Below are 18625 nucleotides of genomic sequence, written 5' to 3' on the forward strand. Positions count from 1 at the left end.
TGCTGATGAAGCTTTAAGCCAATAATAAGTTTGGATATGTTGAAAAACACTGATGAAAGCAGAAACAAACAATATATGACATTAGCTCTTAGAAACAGTGCAGGAAGTAAACAAAGACTTAGTTTGGAAAATGCAACTAATACATCTGGGATGGATCATCCATCCCCCCCCCCCAGATGTTCAAAGATGAAGAGACCTTGAGGCAGTGGGAGAAAGAGGGCGAGCAGGAACGCGCTGTGCCACAGCGGCGAGAGTGAGAGGAATGCGAATATGAGCTCCGTCCCCCCCATTGCTCCGTGGCTGAGGGTCACAGGCAGCAAGGAGCCAATCCCTCTGGAGCCGGCCGTGGAAAGACTCCACCTGGTGTGCTTGTTTTAATTCCGGCCATACTGTTACCAGAGGGAGACTGGAAAATTTGAGGAAAGTTCAAGCTACAAGCCATAAGAATGAGCAAACTAGGAAGAGTGTGCACTGAAAGAAAAATGATGAGCCGTGACAAGTATGTTTGCTTTGGCAGAGCTACAGCTGTGGCTGCAAGCAGAGGCACGCAGCCACATGGCCCCCAAGCGAGGGGGACAGGCCCCCCATCCTTCAGCTGCTTTGAGGGGCTTACAGTGCCAGCACGAAGCCGGTGGTGCTGCCTGGGGGAGGCAGAGGGAAAACGAGGACAGAGGACTGCAGCCGTCCAGTGTGCGGCAGGGAAGACCAAGCTGCTTTGGGGAGATCAGGGTGAAGCTAAAGCAAGGAAAGATGGGGTTTGGGCAGTAGCAGCCTTCCCGGGAGCGAGGCCACCCATGTGAGGTGCCCGGAGCCTGGGAAGGACCACAGTGCCTTTCCTTGCCAGGAGGGGATGCTGCCCATCCACCAGGAACTTCAGATCCGACCCAGGAGAACAGCAGGGAACTGACAAGAGAGGAAATCCCATCTCCGGACTTTTCCATGTTTAGTACCAGAAGCTCCATTCCACTATTGGCGAGTTCCCATCTTCTGGAAAAGAGCGCAAAACTTTTCTGCGTCAGTTTAGAAGCCTTTATTGTGATAAGGATACAGGGATTTGTGCGTGCATCAAAACAAAGATCCACTTCATTAGGGCTGAGCCGCAAAAAGAAAGCGCGTGGCCTGGGTGGCAGGGACTGTTGTCCTCAGTGTGTCCCTCCCAGCCCCTCCTAAACAGGCTGCTGAACCCCGCGATGCAGCCGGCATCCCCGCAGAGCCTGCGCATCCCTCCGGCACAGAGCACGGGAAGAACTGGGATGACGAGGAGGGGGCATGCGTCCAGCTGAGAGCTGCTCTTGGAGAAGCTGGGGAGCCCTGGCCAGCACCAACATTGCAAATCAGCCTCTCACCGCAGAGGTGATGGCCCCACTTCCCAGAGCTTTCTTCCAAGTGGAGGCTCCACTGCGCTTTGCTGTAGGGCCAGAGAAATCAGCTGTAGCCTGTGCACAGGGGAGAGCTGGCTGTCGGGGAGGAGAGTGAAGGCTACTTAGAGCTTGTGGTGGGGACTGATGGTTTTCTACAAGAGGTGAGTGTGCTGCAGGCACCCAGGCTTTCTCTTCTGACCCCCAAAAATCTCAGCCTCACTGATAGTTTTGCCTCAGACCTGACACTTGGGTGAACATGAGAGAGCTTGTGGAAATCATCAGTCCCAGAGAGACCAGACTGCTCCCGCACCCTGCAAAGCTATCAAATCCCCCTGCAAGGAACCTTCCCAAAAATGGACCACTCAACATTTGAACCCAAACCAGAGACACTCATCCCACCTTGCTGCAGCACATCTCAGGGCTTCCTGTGGCAAAATGGGAGTGACCAAGGTCTGGAGTCTCAGCAGCCCAGCAGAGCTGATCGGTGAATAAACATTTGCAAGACAAGAACATGTGGTGTTAAAAGATGCTTTAACCCAGAAGAGCAAAACTGTACAGGAGCCAGTGGCTGGAAATTAAAGCCAGAAGCTATTGAATTAAAAATAAGGCACAGGTAATTATCAGTGAGGCAGATCAACTGCATTAACAAGAGAAGTGATACCATATTATTACTGGCATATTTGGAAATTCCCCCCGCTATCATTCATGGTCTTCACATACGCATTGAGTGGCTCTGGAACACACATTTGAGCTGAATACAGCTGGGTCAGATGCAGCACAGAAGCAAAGTGAATGTACATTAAACTTGAACTCTTTGACCAAGGATTTTGAGTAGCCTCCATGAGTAAAGTCCTGCAAAAGCAGGAGAAATGGGGAGAAAAAATCATATGCTTTTCTGGGAAGGTTCAAGTGCAGCCACTGATATGCAGAAGTCTCACCCTGATAGGATGCCTTCAGTCGACCAGTTCCTGGAGCCTCAGTCTGCTCAAGTGATTTTTAAATGGCACATCTGCTGTCATCTCAGAAATTCTAGTTCTGGAGATATTGACTGGTAAATGTGGTCTAAACATCATCAGGTTTTAAAACAATGTAACATAATTTGTATTTATCTTAGTTTGGGGCCTTTAGGTTGCACTCAAGTCACATTTACAGCTTTAAAAAAAACCAAAACCCAAACCAAAAAACCAAGAGAAGGCAGGCAGGAGGGAGTAAGCAAAGACACCAGCTGATCACCTGACTCCAGAATCAAGAGCTAATAAAATTAATACTATGGGACTTGCAATAAAGATACAAAACATTGCTAAAGCTCATCTCCCAAGTTCTGTATTTGACCTTTTCCTTTGGCATAAACCCTTAGCAGGGACCAGAAAAGCAGACTGGCACAGGCTTTCTCTCCACACCAGCTTCCACATGGAGTTTCTGCATCAATTTCTGAAATGTCCCAATGGATCTGCTGGTTTCAGCATCATGGACACAACTAAGCAGCTGCAAGATCCCTGAGGGGGTCCCAGGAGAGGAATTACCATTCCGCAGGTTTCCATGCTGTTCATGGGGAGGAAGGATGCACCAGCGCACGCGGGGAGCTTCTCCAGGGCACCTGCTCTGCTACAAAGACTCTGTATGCAAGGAAGGTGGCACAGGATGGGGTGTGTTGCAAGTGGGGCTGACTGGGGAGCTGAAGTGGCTCTGATCGCACGCTTCTCCTTCATGCCTTCCAGCCATGACCAAAAACTACTGTTTTTATGTCTCACCTACCTATCTTTGCTGAAAACAACAGAAGGAAGACTCCATCTCTAGATGAATTCCAACATCTCAATGTATTTGCAGATAAAACAAAAACTGGTCAATGGACAAACAGTGTGGGGAAGCGCCATTTGCGCGTTCATCTGGATTACTTGCTTGGGGGGATATTCTTTGAATAGTACGTGTTTCAGTGGAGCCACATGGAAGGCAAAGCGGCTCATGTTAAGAGACGGTAATGTACAGTGTGAGACAGTGGCCGTTCTGGAATGCAATGACTGGAAGAAAAGGCCAAGTTGCAATAGTCCAACTGGGCAAAACAGCCCCAAAACTTTCTCTTAAGTGAGCAGACCTGGCCCTGAGATATACAAATGGGGAACATAGAGTATAGATCAAAAACAGAGGGTAGTACTTTTATATACACTATTAGCTACTTTACTACCACTTGCTGCTGGAAACTTTGGTGTCCAAATTTCAGAAAGATGTAAAAATTTTCAAAGAAATGGATTCAAGAGCTACAAGTGAGGTCAGCACAGAGCACTTTACAGATTGAAGATCAATCTATTTAATATGATACAATGATGACTTGCAAGCACCAACACGGAAAAAGGGATTTTGATAGCAGGGAGTTACTCAGTCTTTCTGAAATGGGCAGAACAAGACCCAACAGAAGCTGAAGCCAGCTAATTCAGAGCAAAAATAAGACACAGATTTTTGGAAGAACAATGAACTGCCCAGAGTTCTTACCACAAGACAGGGTACATTTTTCCCTTACCTTCAGGTCCTTCAATATGTTACAGCTCCTACTTGCAGGCACGAAGTAGAAATAAGAGGGGGACATTTTCCAGCCTGCACTGTGCAGAGGGACAGGCTGGGAGAGCATGAAAACCCCGAGCTCTCTGTCTGTGCTTGCCTAAAGGAGCAGGCTTTATTGGAGTTGCACATCCTGATCCCCTCTGCGCCTTCTACAGCTTTGCTTGGGAAACAGGCGAAGGTGTGTGTTTGCCATGCCCTTCTCTCCACAATATCTGCTTTCTTTTGGCCTCCAGCACTTACAGGTCATTAGGAGGAGATTTCTGAGATTTTGTGCGAGGTGGACAGGCACCAGTGGTTCCAAGTGTTTTTATAAAAATGGATTTCTGACTTACCTCTCTTTTTTTTGGGCCAAGGAATGCAAAATGAAAGAAAGTGATTCATAAACCCGATCAGTGGCATTGCCCTAGTTGTGTGCTAGAAGATGGGCTGCAGTATGTGCACTCACAAGCCCTGGGTCTTATGGTCATGGGATAAGCCTAAGCCATGAGGGAAGGAAAGGCAAATTTTCACTGATTTTGCTGGTGGAAAGAGTGGTTCAATTTGTGCATGCTTATGCTGGTTAACTGCTGCCAGCTGTCTATTTATAAAGGAACATGACCTAATAAACATTTTCCCTAGATCAGAGGCTGCTGTATGATCAGCACAGTGACAGTGGATTGCTTTAGTGGGTGTATACCTGTAGGCACACTGATCACACCAGAGTCCCTGTAGGCATAAGCACTTGCTACTGGTCAAGGATCCTCGGCCAGTATGAGCTGTTCCTACAAAAATCAGCAATGCTTGGCTGGGAACTCATGTCTTGATGTACCCTAGGGACATGGGAATGGCTCAGTGTAACAGTGAGCCAGCTTTGGTCCAGCAACAACATCAGGAAGACGTGGGAAAGAGGCTTCTTGCCACCTGCGAAAGGAGCAGACAGCCACCAGAGCCCAGCTAAGGGCTGATGACCACCAGCACACTCAGTTTCTTCATCCTCATCCCTTCTTTTCCCAGAGTGGCATTTGGGAGCCTGGCCAGCCTTCAGGGATCAGCCGGGTGCAGGTGGCCGTACGCGGCTGTAGGGCTGCGAGGGCTCAGGGCACGGGGAGGCGAGTGGAGGTGTGCTGGTGCAGGAAGGGCTCTCGGGAACGGCTTCAGCAGAGGAGGAACAGGATCACCCTGTGTGTGATTGCTCCCAAGAGCTCAGTGGGATATGTGACCCTGAGATTACCCTTGCAGGAGCACCGGCTCCCAAAGATTGCTGCCATTTTTCTCTTTATAATGTTGTGCACAAGGCAAAAAACAACAAGCAGCGAAGTTTCATTGAATGAAAGTACGACCCATTCAAGGAGGGGACACCTGCTTGTCTGTCCTTGGCAGAGAGCGGTGGCGAGTCTGATGTCCCACCATCTGTCAGTGCAAGTGTGAGTCAGAAGGAATAAATGCCCTTGTTGTACACAGTCAGTAGCTTCAATGAGAGGCGAGGGGGGCTCTGCAGTACAGCCTGCTCTGCTGGGGTCTCTTAGCCCTGAGTGGCCAGGGTGACATGGCCCCTCTCACCCCAAGGCTTTTCCTAAACAATTCCCTTCTGCAGGCACTTGGGCTTGTGGAAGAGAAGCCAGGCAAACAGGAGCACTAACACCAGCACGAGGGAGCACAGCACCATCAGCCCCACGTAGCTGCCGTGGGAAAGCGGGGGCACAGCGGGCTCCTCTGCGGGGATCATGTTGGTCAGGTTCAGCATGTAGCCCAGGGTCCAGCCTGCATCGCTGCTGCCGATCTGAAACGGGAGAGGAGCAGAATCAGTGCTGGGAGGTGCAGGGGCTGCTTGTGCCATTGCTGGGGCAGTGGCACCTCTGGGGAAAAAGGGCCAGGCTGTGCAGCAGAGGTTGCAGTTAACTGCTGGGGTAGAGCCCTCCCTGCCATGAAACACACCTTGCCAAGGAAGTGGATCCTTTGCCAGTTCTTTTCAGTGAATTCGTAGCCATTTTCCAGGAGAGAGAGGATGTAGGCTCCAGAGAAGCAATATTCGCTCAGGTACTTTTCTTTTATTTGGTGATATGCTGTCTTCACCTAGGGAAGGAGGAAGTCACCAGGCTGTTAAACACGGCTTCCCGTGGCTCCAGCTTGCACCTGAGCATCCACTGCAGGTGCTGGGGGGATCTTCCTCCTCTTGCCTTGGAAGTTACCCCCAACCATTTGTCCTACAGAAAAATATCAGCAGCTCTTGCCACCTGGCAGCCCCAGCCCACTGCCACAAGCACTGCTCACCTCGTGCCAAGGCCGGGCGCAGAAGCTCTCGATGGCGCTGGCCACTTCGTCCAGGGCAACGGGGCTTTGTTCACTGGTCAGGTTCAAAAAGTTCATCACAAAGTAGAAAGCAGAAAAAGCCTGAAGGAGAAAGAATATTTTAACTGGACTGGGCCTCAGCATGAGCAGGACAGCAGAAATCCCACAAAAGAAAATGGTTTTATTTACAGATAGAGAAATACACGAAGCAACATCACACACACAAAAGTAGGTATATTTTCAAGAGCGATGTCATTTTGAGACACACCTCTCAGAGCTGATTGGAGGTAAGGACCCCAAAAGGCAGGTGGAGGTAGGAACTTCACTGACCACGGTATCCTCAAGAACTTCAGTAAATCCCTTCCCTCTATGCACTGGTGCCAGAGTGGCACGTGGTGAACACTGCTTGCCATCATAACCGTGATCCCATTTTGGCAAATGAATGAGATGAGCGTGCAGCCAATATCGCCACAAACAGCAGAGGTGATGGTCTGAAAGGACTGTACACAGCCCCAGCATATAATCCAAAGTTCAGAAAACCCATCTCTGACCATGACCAATAGCTGATAGGTAGGGCGCAGTTTATGAACAGGGCAAGGGAATATTAACAGTTCCCCCAGAAAGCCTCACAGCCGCTGAAGTCTTGCAGCTCTAGGACTGATGTTCAGTGTGGTGTCACACGTGACATGTGTTCAGAGCATGCACTGTCTGCTCATCATGTCTGGCAGGCAGACAGGTGAGCTGACTGATTGGTTTCAGTAGCGCTTACACATTTCTGGATGAATTTCAGATCTGGTACCACCATTGACCTCAGCAGACAAGGTTTGCAGGACCAGTGTATCATGCACGGCCTGCAGTAGGCTCTCCTGCCTCTGGTGCTGGCCGTCAGGAAGGACTGCTTGAAAAATGAATTAGTAAATGGAGCACCCCAAGGAGATGCCTACAGGAGATGGGTTAGAATGGGAGCAGCACAGTACTGGTAGGTCAGTATTTACTGGGGTAGCTCTTACACATGCTGTCCTCACAGCAAGTGCAGCACTACTTTTGTAGTTACATGTGCAAAAAGCCATCTTGTAAATGATTTCTTGCCCCAGTCATGGAAAATACACTCTAGTATGACTCTGAGTTTCTGCTCTTCTGATGTTCCGGGTTATAGAGAGTTGAAGAATGTGAAGACTTACCCCAAAATCCCCTTGTAATGGAGGTAGGTATATCCCATTGAAGGAGCAACTGGAGTAAGGACAATTGGTTTTGTTAAAGAGTTTCTGGATGTTTCTTCGGCACTTTTGATAATCTCCCTCTCCCTGTACGTACAGCTGGCTGAAAGGGAATTGTTTTTTCTCGGCTGATGTACAAGGGTTTTTGAAGAGGTCACTTATATTTATAGTCCTCTGATACCCCTGGTGAAAGCACGGATCAAGGAGGCTGCTGCTCTCCACAGTCTGAAAGTAAAATCAACCCAAGTTACACTTCACTCTAGAGTAACACTCTGGGAAAGAGCCACAAGGAAGGGTGGCCACAAGGCACTTGTCACAGTACATCACACCAAGATACACACATCGGGTCAAAGTGATGAGGATGGTTTAAGGCACTGGCTGTGATTTGGGAGATGTGGGTACTGCCACAGCCTCCCTGAAGGACTCTGGGCAAATTACTTTCAGCCACATTTTGTGAAGCTGCTGTTGATTTGGGATTCTCAGAGGTGGTGAAACATCACCTCCCCTGAGTACTTCAGTTAAGCACAGTACTCCTGCTTTCTCATGCCCAAGAATCAAGGCATATCAAAATTGGTAGTACTTTTGAACATGTTGACTGTCATCTCTTTGGGCATCCTCCCAGTCTTTATGGAGGATAATGGCATTTCCCAAACCCAGACTAAGGGATGAGACATTTAGCTGGGACACAGCAACTTCTACGGCACCAGTATGTCAAAGCTGGGAGGGTCCAGGACCTCCACCTGCAATTACAGATGTACTTGCCTGTAGGTCCCTGGCCAGTTTCTGTTGCAGAGCCTGGTCCTTCCCATAGCAGAGAAAGCTGTGCGTGTACACTAGGTAATCCTTGCCATAGAGACGAAAGTAGAGCAGATTATCTGGGGACTCAGAAGAGAGTTGATTTGGTACAAAGGTAATCTGTGTTGAGGCTCCTCCGAGGTCTAGTGCTCCTGATGTCTCACTTATGGATTTCAGGGAATGTAGAAATTTTGTCCAGCCAGACTTAAAAAAGAAAATTCAAAGTAAAACAGGTACATCAGGCATGGAGAAAATTTATTTGGGAGCAAAAAAAAAGAGAAAGACATATGAGGAGAGAAGCAGAAGCACAGAACACAGGAAAGGCAGGAAGACCTGGACGGGGGGCATGAGATAAGAGCTGGAACAAGATACAAGAAAGATGCAGGCTTGGAAAAGCAGAAGATGGATCATGTCTGAGTGTTTGCAGGAGGACTAAGAATATGAAATCTAATATAATTATTACAAGAAAAAACAGTCAACTTACTGTTTCAGCTTCCAGATGATTTATACACTCAATAGTAAAGAATCATTGTCAAACTTTGCAGGCACAGAAATATTTTAGATCAGAAAGTAAGGAGGATGCTGTACCCAAGTGAAGTTATCAAAGATGTTAGTGCTTTATTTCAATGCTTTAAGCCTGACTACAGTGGTACATCCTGATACTTATTGGCATCAGGATGTACTCACAGTAATTCCTGAGGCAAGATGTGCAGCTTCCCGATCTCTAGTAAATGGCTTACAAGGGAAGATAGTGCCTGTGACACCCTCCTGCAAGGCATGATTTACAAAGTGCTGTAAGCCCATGATTCAAATACGGACTTGCTGTTGATACAGTACCTGCTTGAAATTGCCCAGCAGGTAGTTAATGGTGATCCATCCATAGGCTCCTTCTTCCTGACCACTGATGATTCTGGCACCCTGGAAGTTGAAGGGAGCTGAGCGTAGCGTCTTCTCTACTGAGGACAAGACTTTGTCAGCTGCACTTTTATTCTCCAAGCTGGATGAATGGAAGAAAGGATGGAGTGACTCTGGCTGACAGCTCTCTGCAGCCTATGGGCTTTATTCTGAGTAGGCAGGCTGGAACTCCCCACCAGATGTTAATTATAACAGAACAGTCATTCACATGGGTACATCCAGCTCTAACTGGCCACGTCCCTCTCTGTCACACCCTGACAGCACAGCTGCCACCAGCTCTGACACTTACAGATCCCGCAGCTGACAGGTGTACCTGGAGCAGAGACCAGAGCTTTCTTGTCCTGGAGGATGTGCCCTGGTAGGGACTGCATTGTGGAGATTCCTCTCACTCTTTGCCATCACCATTACAGAAGAAATCCATGCCCTCTGATATCACCAGGGAGATTTCCCAGGGAATACATACATAAGATCAGCTCCCTGTCCCAGCCAGGCAAGAGGTCTGGGGCACCCCATGAAAATCACAAATTGGAATTAAAGGAGGATATGATTATAAAGTTACCTTAGCTCTGATGGTCTTGGGCTAAGTCAAGGTATGTGGGGAGTCGCAACATGGTTGGGCTCAAAAATCCTGGGCCAGGCCTAATACCAGACTGCAGGGGGTGTCTGAGCATCCCCTGAGCATCAGCTTGGGCACTGCTACCCTCCTGGTGTGTCTGTGCTGCATGTGGGTGCTGGAGATGATGGAAGGTTGGAGTGAGTGGAAGTAGACCTGCTGGGCAAGTAGGGGAATAGCCCAGGGAGACTCGGGGCTCAGAGAGGCCAGTGGCAGAAGGGGGTATCTGGGCAAAGTGTGAGCTGGCAGCATTTCCAGGGACTTTGCCCAAGAGGCCCCCACTGAGCATCCATGGCAGAGTGCTGCAGGAGAAGGGGACAAGCACTGCAGTACCTGAGAAGCCGCATGCCGGCAGTTGCTCCGAGGTAGACGGGTGTCTCTTGGTGCTGCTTTGAGGGAATCACCTCTTCTGCTTGTCGTAGGCACTCTTCCAGAGAGGGACCTGCCTTCTCTGTGGCACGGGAGTAACCTGAGATCCCAGGGCCTGCAAGAAATAAGGATACTTCATTGCTCAAACTCCAAGCATAACCCCAGAGTGCTGTCATGAGAAGTCGTGTTAAACCATATCACTATTACAGGCAGCAACATCAGATTCAACCACCTCATTTCTAAAGAGTTTTAGAAATCCTACAGTACCAACTAAGCCTGATGCACGCGGGGACGACCACAGTGCCCAGCATCTGACACCCACTCTCTGCAAAGCAGGCTATGAACTGGCAATGAGGGCCCCAGTGAGACAGATCATTTGCTTAGTATGTCCAGGACATCTGCAGACTCATCTCTGCTTCTGCCTGGGTGTACCCCAGATCTGCACCGAAAAATCCCTGACCCTTCACTACACTGGGTCCTCCAGGGGAAGATGCTGTCATTTGTTTGTGTATTGTATGCTCACACTACAGCACTGAGCATTTTGCAGCTATCCCCTTTCATGCTAACCCAAAGAAAAATTCATCGTCCCTCCCTGCCGTGTGTCCCCTGGTGAATGGCCTGCCCCAGGACCAGTGCCTGCATGGGCAGCAGTGAAGCCCGCTCTGTGTTTGCTCCAGGCTGCCGTATGCTCAGCATGCTGCTCGTGGTATGGCATGCTGCAGTGCTGAGCAGCTATTGCAACAGCTTGGTAACAGCGTGGCTCTTCCCTGCGCTGCAGACAGGCCTGAAAAGACCCCAGGCAGGCTCTGACAGCACCTCTCCTCCCTTCAGCAATCGTGCATGCAGATGTTTTATTTAAGTGCATTCTTCAGCGTAGTTCTTTCCAAAAAGCACTTACTTCCAAGCATCCTAAAAACAAAGGAAGCAGTGGATCCAGCTTTCCTCCCAGGAAGGTCAGGCACATACAGCTCCCCATGGGGGGCGGTGGGATATACATTAGCTCACAGATGTATCACTGTTTTTACTATTGGCCTCTTCCTCCAGGTTTCTCCTCCCCCACCCTTTGGTCACATTATCTCTTCTTCATCCTGTGCCCCTTCCACAGCTCCCTTTTCTCCTCTTACCTTCGACTTTACACACCTCCACCTGCTGCACCACCCCAGTGTCGTTCTCCTTCTCTGCTGGCCACTCGTACACATACAGGTTAGTGTGGGATGACCCCGCATCCAGCACAATCCCATACTGTAGGCAAAACAGAGCCGTCATTGCACCTGAGGCACCGAACCAGCGTGCACTGGTCTCCACACGCGGGGCGACCAGAAATGAACAGCCTGTCTGGCAGCTGTGGGGACATGCTGTGTCATTACTCAGTAGTGCTTCAGTGCAAAGTTTCCATTAAAGAATACAAGAGCAGAGAAGCAGCAAAATTGGGACTGATTACTTAGGAGATGATCCCCTGTGAAGCCATATCTGTTTTTACCGCGAAGACGTAAAATGAGGTGTTGAGGTGCATGGAGCCAGAAAGAGAGGTTACTCAGACCCAGCAAGGGCAGCGACTTGTCCTAGAGCACTATGCATGCCTAACCCCCCAGCTTGGCTTGTTTTCCTGAAAGAGTCCCAGCTCATAATACCTTAATATTCTTCGGAAGTGGCTTGTTTTGGGTCACTGCTACAGCAATTAAAGCAATTACAGCCAAAGTAGAGAGGAATCCCAGGATGAGTAGAATCTTTCTTGTCCAGGACATCTTTGGTTTGGTACCTGTGACTAGAGCAGAAAAAGGATGTTAGTATCCCATTAGCCCAGCTTACCTCACACTCTAAACGTCTTCAGGCACATTCCTGCAGCCCCTTTCCACTATGAAGCATCTGCCTTTGCCCATCCCTGCTACCATCTCCTGCTCCATGTCCTCGTGCAGGATTTCTTAGAGGCAGAGGTCAGCAATGGTGTCCTGCAGATCTGCTGTCATGGGCCGTGCCACATCTCCATGGGCTGCCCTGTGCCAAGTGGTGACGAAGGAGGACTTCAAGATGCAGCTTATGGTTAGCCTGCAGATACCTGCAGGTGGCCGAGCAACTGTATAGCAAAAGCATCAGTATGGGGCAAACACCAACTTCTTCTATAGCTCTGCATTTGGCTTAATAATCCCTGAGAAGCTGAAAGAACAGACTGCTAATATATAAACAGTGTAACCTTGTGGAACCCAAAGCTTTAACCCCTGCGACATTTTGTCCTAGTATACTTTGTGCTTCAGTTTGTTTACAACGTTTATAACAATTTCCAACATCCTCATCACTGGTAATGCATTTAGGAAGTCTAACACTAACATTTCAGTATGTGGCAGTCAGTTCAAGCAATGCTGTCCTGCACCTCAGAAACGCTATATAGAAAATATGATCTGCACTCCACCGGGTGTTTAAGAAATCTATAGAGATTTTTGATGCCACTTCTCACAAGACTGGTAAATTATGAATAGCCTGTATTTGCAGAATTGGCATAATATGGTTAAAAGTCACACACTTTTTGCAAAATTTGTACCAGTCTGATTCCTTTACTGTTACTGATATATTTGGTATGACCTATCTAACAAATTAAGATTTTTGTAACTTAAAATACATGGTTAGCAGTAGAATTCTGTAAAAAAACCCCATGTATGGCTGATGGAAATCATTCACAACCAATACGGCATTTGAGTTTTCAGAACCAATATACATACATCTGCATTTGTTGGTGGCTAACATGATGCTGTCTTTTATATTTTCCTGCTTTAGATTCTCCTTCATATATCCCATGCTGGAAATCTCACTTCACAACTTAGGCTCAGACAGTTTTGGTATTGTTTAAGAAAATACCATCTTACAACATGAAGCTCTAGAAAGGGTATCAGCAAAAGCATTTTCCAGATTTATAATCTAGCTGTAAATTCAACGCTGACAACTAACAAATAGCTTCAGCACTCTAGGGGACATACCTGCTCCCACTACAACATGAAATCCATTTCTATCCACACTGATGCTCCATACTCAAAAGCACGAATTGTCTGACTGCTCACATGGGTACTAATTTCTCTTCTTATACACAAATACTCCAGGAGATGTTTAGAAGTACATTACAGGTCATCCAGGGTGACAATACCTCTGTGCAGGCAACCACATCAACTATCTTAATGCTCCAAGGAGGTAAGGTGACTGAACCTGCTCTGCATCTGCATGCCACAACTGGAGTTCCAGAGGTCATTCTCCAGCCCTCAGGTGACACTGGGTCAATTCTCCAAATCCATCCTGGCACCCCACATCATGCATACAAATAAGAAAAGCATTCAAGTTCTGAACAGGGTCAGTGAACCACTCCGGTTTCACATGAAGGGTGGTCCCAGGTGCCAGAACTACACAAAGTGTTACCCAACCTTACAAATGACTCCAAATCCTAGAGTTATTTTCAGAAGTTAGCCCAAGTGAAAAGAAGCAACGCACCTCTGGAAATCTCTAACTGTAGACAAATAATGTCTTCCCGCCTACCTAGAGAAAACAGAATCTAAAAGTGCCAAGAGAACTTGTTTGGAAGATCTCCCCGCAGGCAGGTCCATTGGAAACCTAATGCTGACCTGGAGCTCTGTGCTCCCTCTCATCGCGCTCATGTGTAAATCTGCTGAGGCTAACTGTGAAATTTGGAAGCTTGTTATGCTTGCATTTTGTGAGTGCCTGTTAGAGGCACAGCATGCTTGCCAATATCTCCAAGAATGCAGCTTAAAAAAATAGTCTAGTGCGCATACCAGACAGCAGGAGGTAAGAACGAATTTTATACAGCTTTATTCAAAAAGGCCCTAGAACTCATGGCTTGAAGTGATTAGAAACAGCAGAGCATGACAGCTGGGAGACTTTTCTTCTTATTGGAGAGGGTAGTTGGCTCAGGTTGTGATAGCACTGAGCATGTCTGTTGAACAAAAATTATTTTAACACTAGAAAAATGAATAAAACCAGATGCTATAATGTAAAATTAGCTGTACAGTATAGATACAAAGATAGCATGCTTGAAAACTGAAACTGCTGCTGACAGTTGCACAGCACATCCATGTAATTATTGCCACCCTTGCTCTGAGATCTTGCCTAGAGGCAGCCGCTAACGGCTTTGTTGGGTGTTTACTGTCATAGGAACGAAGGATGGGTGACTTTGCATCATTTCTAAGATTTTCAAACTTCCCGTTGTGATGGGTATTGTCTGTCTGCTCTGTCTTTTCAGCAGCCACACTCTGCAAGTAGCAGCAAAGCAAGAACAATTTTCTCACTGTAATGGACCATCCCAATAAACAGCTGTAGAAATCCCTTGTCTGTAGGCAGAAGCATAACGATCATTGTCTGCATCCCACCTGCAACCTGAGATTAGTCATTTTTTTCCAAGGCACATTATTTCCTTAACCCTGAACATGTCTTTTGCCTGAATTTTAACTCATTATCATGAGCACTTTTCAGGACTCTGAGAGTTGTAGATATGTGATTTCATTGCTGCATCCCATACCAGAGCATCCATCTGTGTGAACTCTAATGCTATCAAGCAGCATTTTGTTGGAATGTTTCAGACAAGAAAAGGTACAAAATGATAAGCATAATCGAGAAAGTAGCCTAGCAAAGCAATAACCATCCAAAGAGCACTCAAAATGTACAGACTTGAATACTTGTTTATTTAAAAAAAAAAACAAAACCAAACCACATAATTGCAAATCTAGATAAAGAATTCAATGTAATTAAAACAAAACTCACCTGCCATTTGCTTAGAAAGGTGAGGTACTTGAACAAGTTCCCTTTTCTGCACACTTCACTGTTACCTCCATCAGGTCTAGGCATAACTGCAGGTTCCGCAGTGGCTAAAGAATTAACTTATTCCCTAGACTTCTCCAGCTCCTTTGCACCCCACGTTCGTGTCGCTGAATGCCGTGCAAACACTCCGCAGTCTCCACCAGGTGGGGCAGCACCTGACCCGCCAGCACCTCTGATGGCCAGACCCCAGGACTTTTCTTCCACTAGCAGTTTTCCTCAGCTAAAGATTAAGCAGGCATGATCTTCTGTCTCTGTGCCCAGCCAGAACCAAAATAGAGACAGATCTCTACTCTTTCTCCCATACTGCCCGCTGTAAGTGGTGATAAAAACATCACGTAAGGCCATAAGCAGGCATAGAAATGACACTGCTTTTCTTCTTCCCCACCCTAAAGCTCAGAGCCGGCTGGTGCTGGAGCCCTGCCTGGCTGCACAGGCATTAAGCACTCTCCAGATGTTGGAGCACAGCCCAGTTGCTCAGGCATCTCTGTCTGTTTCTAATTTTGGTCTCTTTGTTTTTTTGTAGGGGCTACCATTGGTTCCATCCAGTGATTGGTGCAGGTCCCAGAACATAAACAGATCTAATATCCTTTCTGTCTCTGAGTTAGCTATCAACTGAGAATGACGTTGGCAGCCACTCCAGCTAACAGCAGTTTTGCTGCAGAAACCCTGTTGCTCTCGGTGAATAACCCAGGAAGGACCACACCAGCGTAGGAGGTAGCTCTGTGTGAGGGCAAGGAAGCAGGATTATCCCCAGTGTCTTCCACAGCCTCAAGACAAATAGGAAACTGCTCCTCCAGCCAACATCACGCTAAGTCACTTGCAGCTCCGCACGCCAGGAGATGTCACTCACAGCCAAGGTTGCCCACCTCCCAACTTCCTTCTTACCAAACAAGACTTAGCAACAAATGTTAAAAGGCATCAGGCAATCAGCTGCTTTTAGAGACGCAATAAGGAGAGGCTAAGGCTGGCTTAAGGACTGAAATTAGAATTGTCAAGCAGAAAAGGAGAGATGCTGTGCACAGTCCAAAGCCATGCTAAGTTCAGATAACCTCACTGTGACCCACCATCTCTAATAAATACAAATACTGTTGTAAGCTCTGGCTTAGCACAACAGCTAAAGTTGATGTTTGCTCTTTCCTTTGGATGCTCACGCTCAGCCTGTTACAGAAGGGATCACAAGAAGCTGTACTGCAAGGCCATCATTCTTCCGCCGCACAAGTGCCACACTGACAGAGATGGTTCCCACAGTCACCTTTATGCTCTCAGCACACCTTTGTATGGTCAGAAACATTCTCATTTTCAGCCTTAATTTATTTATTGCCAGTCTATTCCCTCTGTCTTTGCTCCACCGCTGTCTCAAAACTTCTGTAACTTTCAATCCTCCTGCAATTTATGCTCTTAACCAACTTATAAGCAATGATCCTTTCTCGATTTTTGTCTTTCCAGCCTTGTCCATCTCCCTCAACAGTCTCTGCATACAGAATAATCTGCTTTTATTTTTCTAGCCTTGCACAGTAATGTACCCATTACACCAGGAGATGATACCGTCCCAGCCTAAATGAAGCGAGGTGGGGACATGTACTATCTCAGACACATGATCATCTACAATCACAGCCAGTGCTAAGTTAACCCAGCAATTCTATGCAATCCCAGCAAACCCACATTTGATCACATTTAATTAAATTAGCCCTGCTACACGTTGTAAGCAAAGGGAGTTCCAAAGACACGTTGCCTGCTGCCCACGAGGCTTGGAGTGACAACAGAGAATAAGACGGCGTCTTACGAATCCTGCCCATCAGCTGGCAGCTACCTCTACTGCTCATCGCCCACGTTGCTGCTGCAGTCTGTTGGGAGTCTCTCCAATAACTGGTTTCCTAAGCACATGTCCAGTCTTGGGGGAGAGCTGCTGGATGCTCATGAAATCACATAGCCCATCAAATGTGAATATAGTCTGCAGAGCTCCTGAACCTAAACATATCAGAGAGACACAGGGCAGTGCTGAGAAGCCACTGAATTATGACCCATCACAAAGGGACACAGGCATACTCGAAGACTGAGAAACTGGGAACAGTATGGATTGAAATGAGTCAGATGCCACTGTATTTTTAAAGCGAGGAGCAACAACTTGCCTGCCTGCCTGCCAGCTGAAAGAGCACAGGAGCCCATGGCTGAAGGGTGCCTGAATCCCTCAGCAGTCTGAATGCATCCAGCACCTGTGACCAGCTCTGTGGCATGGGGTGGGCAGCTTGGGCAGAAGGAGCATCTGTCAGGGCAGGTGCTTGCAGACAAACATCATCCAGGTCAGCAGAGAGCCCAGTAGACAGGGGCTCTGGCAATGCAGTCTGTGCACAGTTATTAACTGCAGGAATTCACGTCTATGAAGTTCTGCCAGCAGTGATGGCAGGGAGGAGGAATAGGAGCAGTCAGTGCTGCTGTGCTTCAAGGTGGATAGGGGGGGATGCACATTATCCTCTTGCTGAGGAAAAATGAGATTTCAGTAGTCATGAAGTTTATCAGGCTGAATTGCACACTCTGTGAGGATGCTGAACTTGGATCAGGTTTTGAGGCACAGTACCTGAAAAGGCACTCCTGTCTTCAGACTCCATGCAACCAAACATCTGAGTCCAAAAACACTCAGAAGAGCCACACTGCTTCATTTATCAACCCTTTTCTGAAATTTTCTCAGTCCCCATCTGACTTCTTACTCATTCTTTATCTGCTTTTTTCAATCAAACCTGCTCTTGTCCAAGTTACCTAGGAAGATTTTCCTGCAAAGTAATGTAAACCACCTGTTTCAGGCCAACATATTGGAAAAGTCTCTTACGCTGGCGAGAGGCTCAGGTTTGTCTTAGAATATACATACAAGTGCATATGCAGTAAGTGAATTTCTTTTTGGTTTAAGGGGTTTTATTTCAAAATATCAGAGCAAGACACTGAACATGTTGAAAATTAGAATTCAAGCTCCAGACCAGGATTTTACACCACTTTTTACAGCTGTTACATGGAACAGTGTGGGAGGCTCTGCTCCAAGATTTAATTATTCATATGGCAAAGATTGTGGCCTAAATACTGGTATGATCTCTGGCCCTCTTTGTGGTGCTAGATAAAATTATAAACGCACATTTACTGGATTATGTTTTTCCAGATTAAATACTTCTAAATGCTGAAGTACAAACACTGAAATGTCAGCAAAACTGATAATCCAAACAACGCAATACATTTGTTTGTTTGGATGCCGTTTTTCAGAGATATTTGACACTTTGAAATAACACAGCCCTACACATCTCAAACGCCAGCAGACTCCTATGGATCTAGGCTATGCAGCCAGGCAGAGTGCTTGAACTAGTCTGTGCCACATGCACAGACAGATGTGCGTTAGTGAGCTGAAAGATGGAGTAAAGAGTGCGCCTATATCTGTGATAAGACCAAGTTGGGAGCAAAAGCACGCTGACATAGAACTGGAATTCAAAATAAATTTGATAAATAGCCTGGGGAAAACGCCTAGCTTAAGTAAGGACAAGAGCAAATATGACATTCAGAAAATAGCCACCACCCAAAGACAGTGTGGTGAGCAATCAGTTAAGAAGCACTTCCAGATAAAATGTTCTTGCAGCAATAGCAGTTTGCAGTAATCCTTCCCTCCATCTAATGCTGATAAACCCTCCTGTGAAGTTCTATGCCCAGTTTTGGACACTGTCTTTCAGGAAAGATGTAGACCA

At 47.2% G+C, this 18625-nt stretch overlaps 1 protein-coding gene across 1 annotated transcript in view; it reads right to left on the reverse strand.

The window, feature by feature from the left end:
• Positions 1-1123: 1123 nt before the first annotated feature.
• The window catches only part of ENTPD1 (ectonucleoside triphosphate diphosphohydrolase 1), a 35175-nt gene continuing 17673 nt past the window's right edge, over positions 1124-18625 (reverse strand). Inside the window, exons 2-10 of the mRNA XM_082309093.1 lie at positions 11726-11859; positions 11219-11336; positions 10059-10209; positions 9035-9194; positions 8165-8401; positions 7367-7627; positions 6168-6287; positions 5832-5969; positions 1124-5676 (exon numbers count right to left, since the gene is read on the reverse strand). Of these exons, the coding sequence (XP_082165219.1) occupies positions 5470-5676; positions 5832-5969; positions 6168-6287; positions 7367-7627; positions 8165-8401; positions 9035-9194; positions 10059-10209; positions 11219-11336; positions 11726-11859 (1526 nt within the window). The 3' untranslated portion in view covers positions 1124-5469. The remainder of the gene's footprint in view (positions 5677-5831; positions 5970-6167; positions 6288-7366; positions 7628-8164; positions 8402-9034; positions 9195-10058; positions 10210-11218; positions 11337-11725; positions 11860-18625) is intronic.

Source organism: Platalea leucorodia (assembly GCF_965183815.1).
Source record: "Platalea leucorodia genome assembly, chromosome: 4".
Classification (NCBI taxonomy): domain Eukaryota; kingdom Metazoa; phylum Chordata; class Aves; order Pelecaniformes; family Threskiornithidae; genus Platalea; species Platalea leucorodia.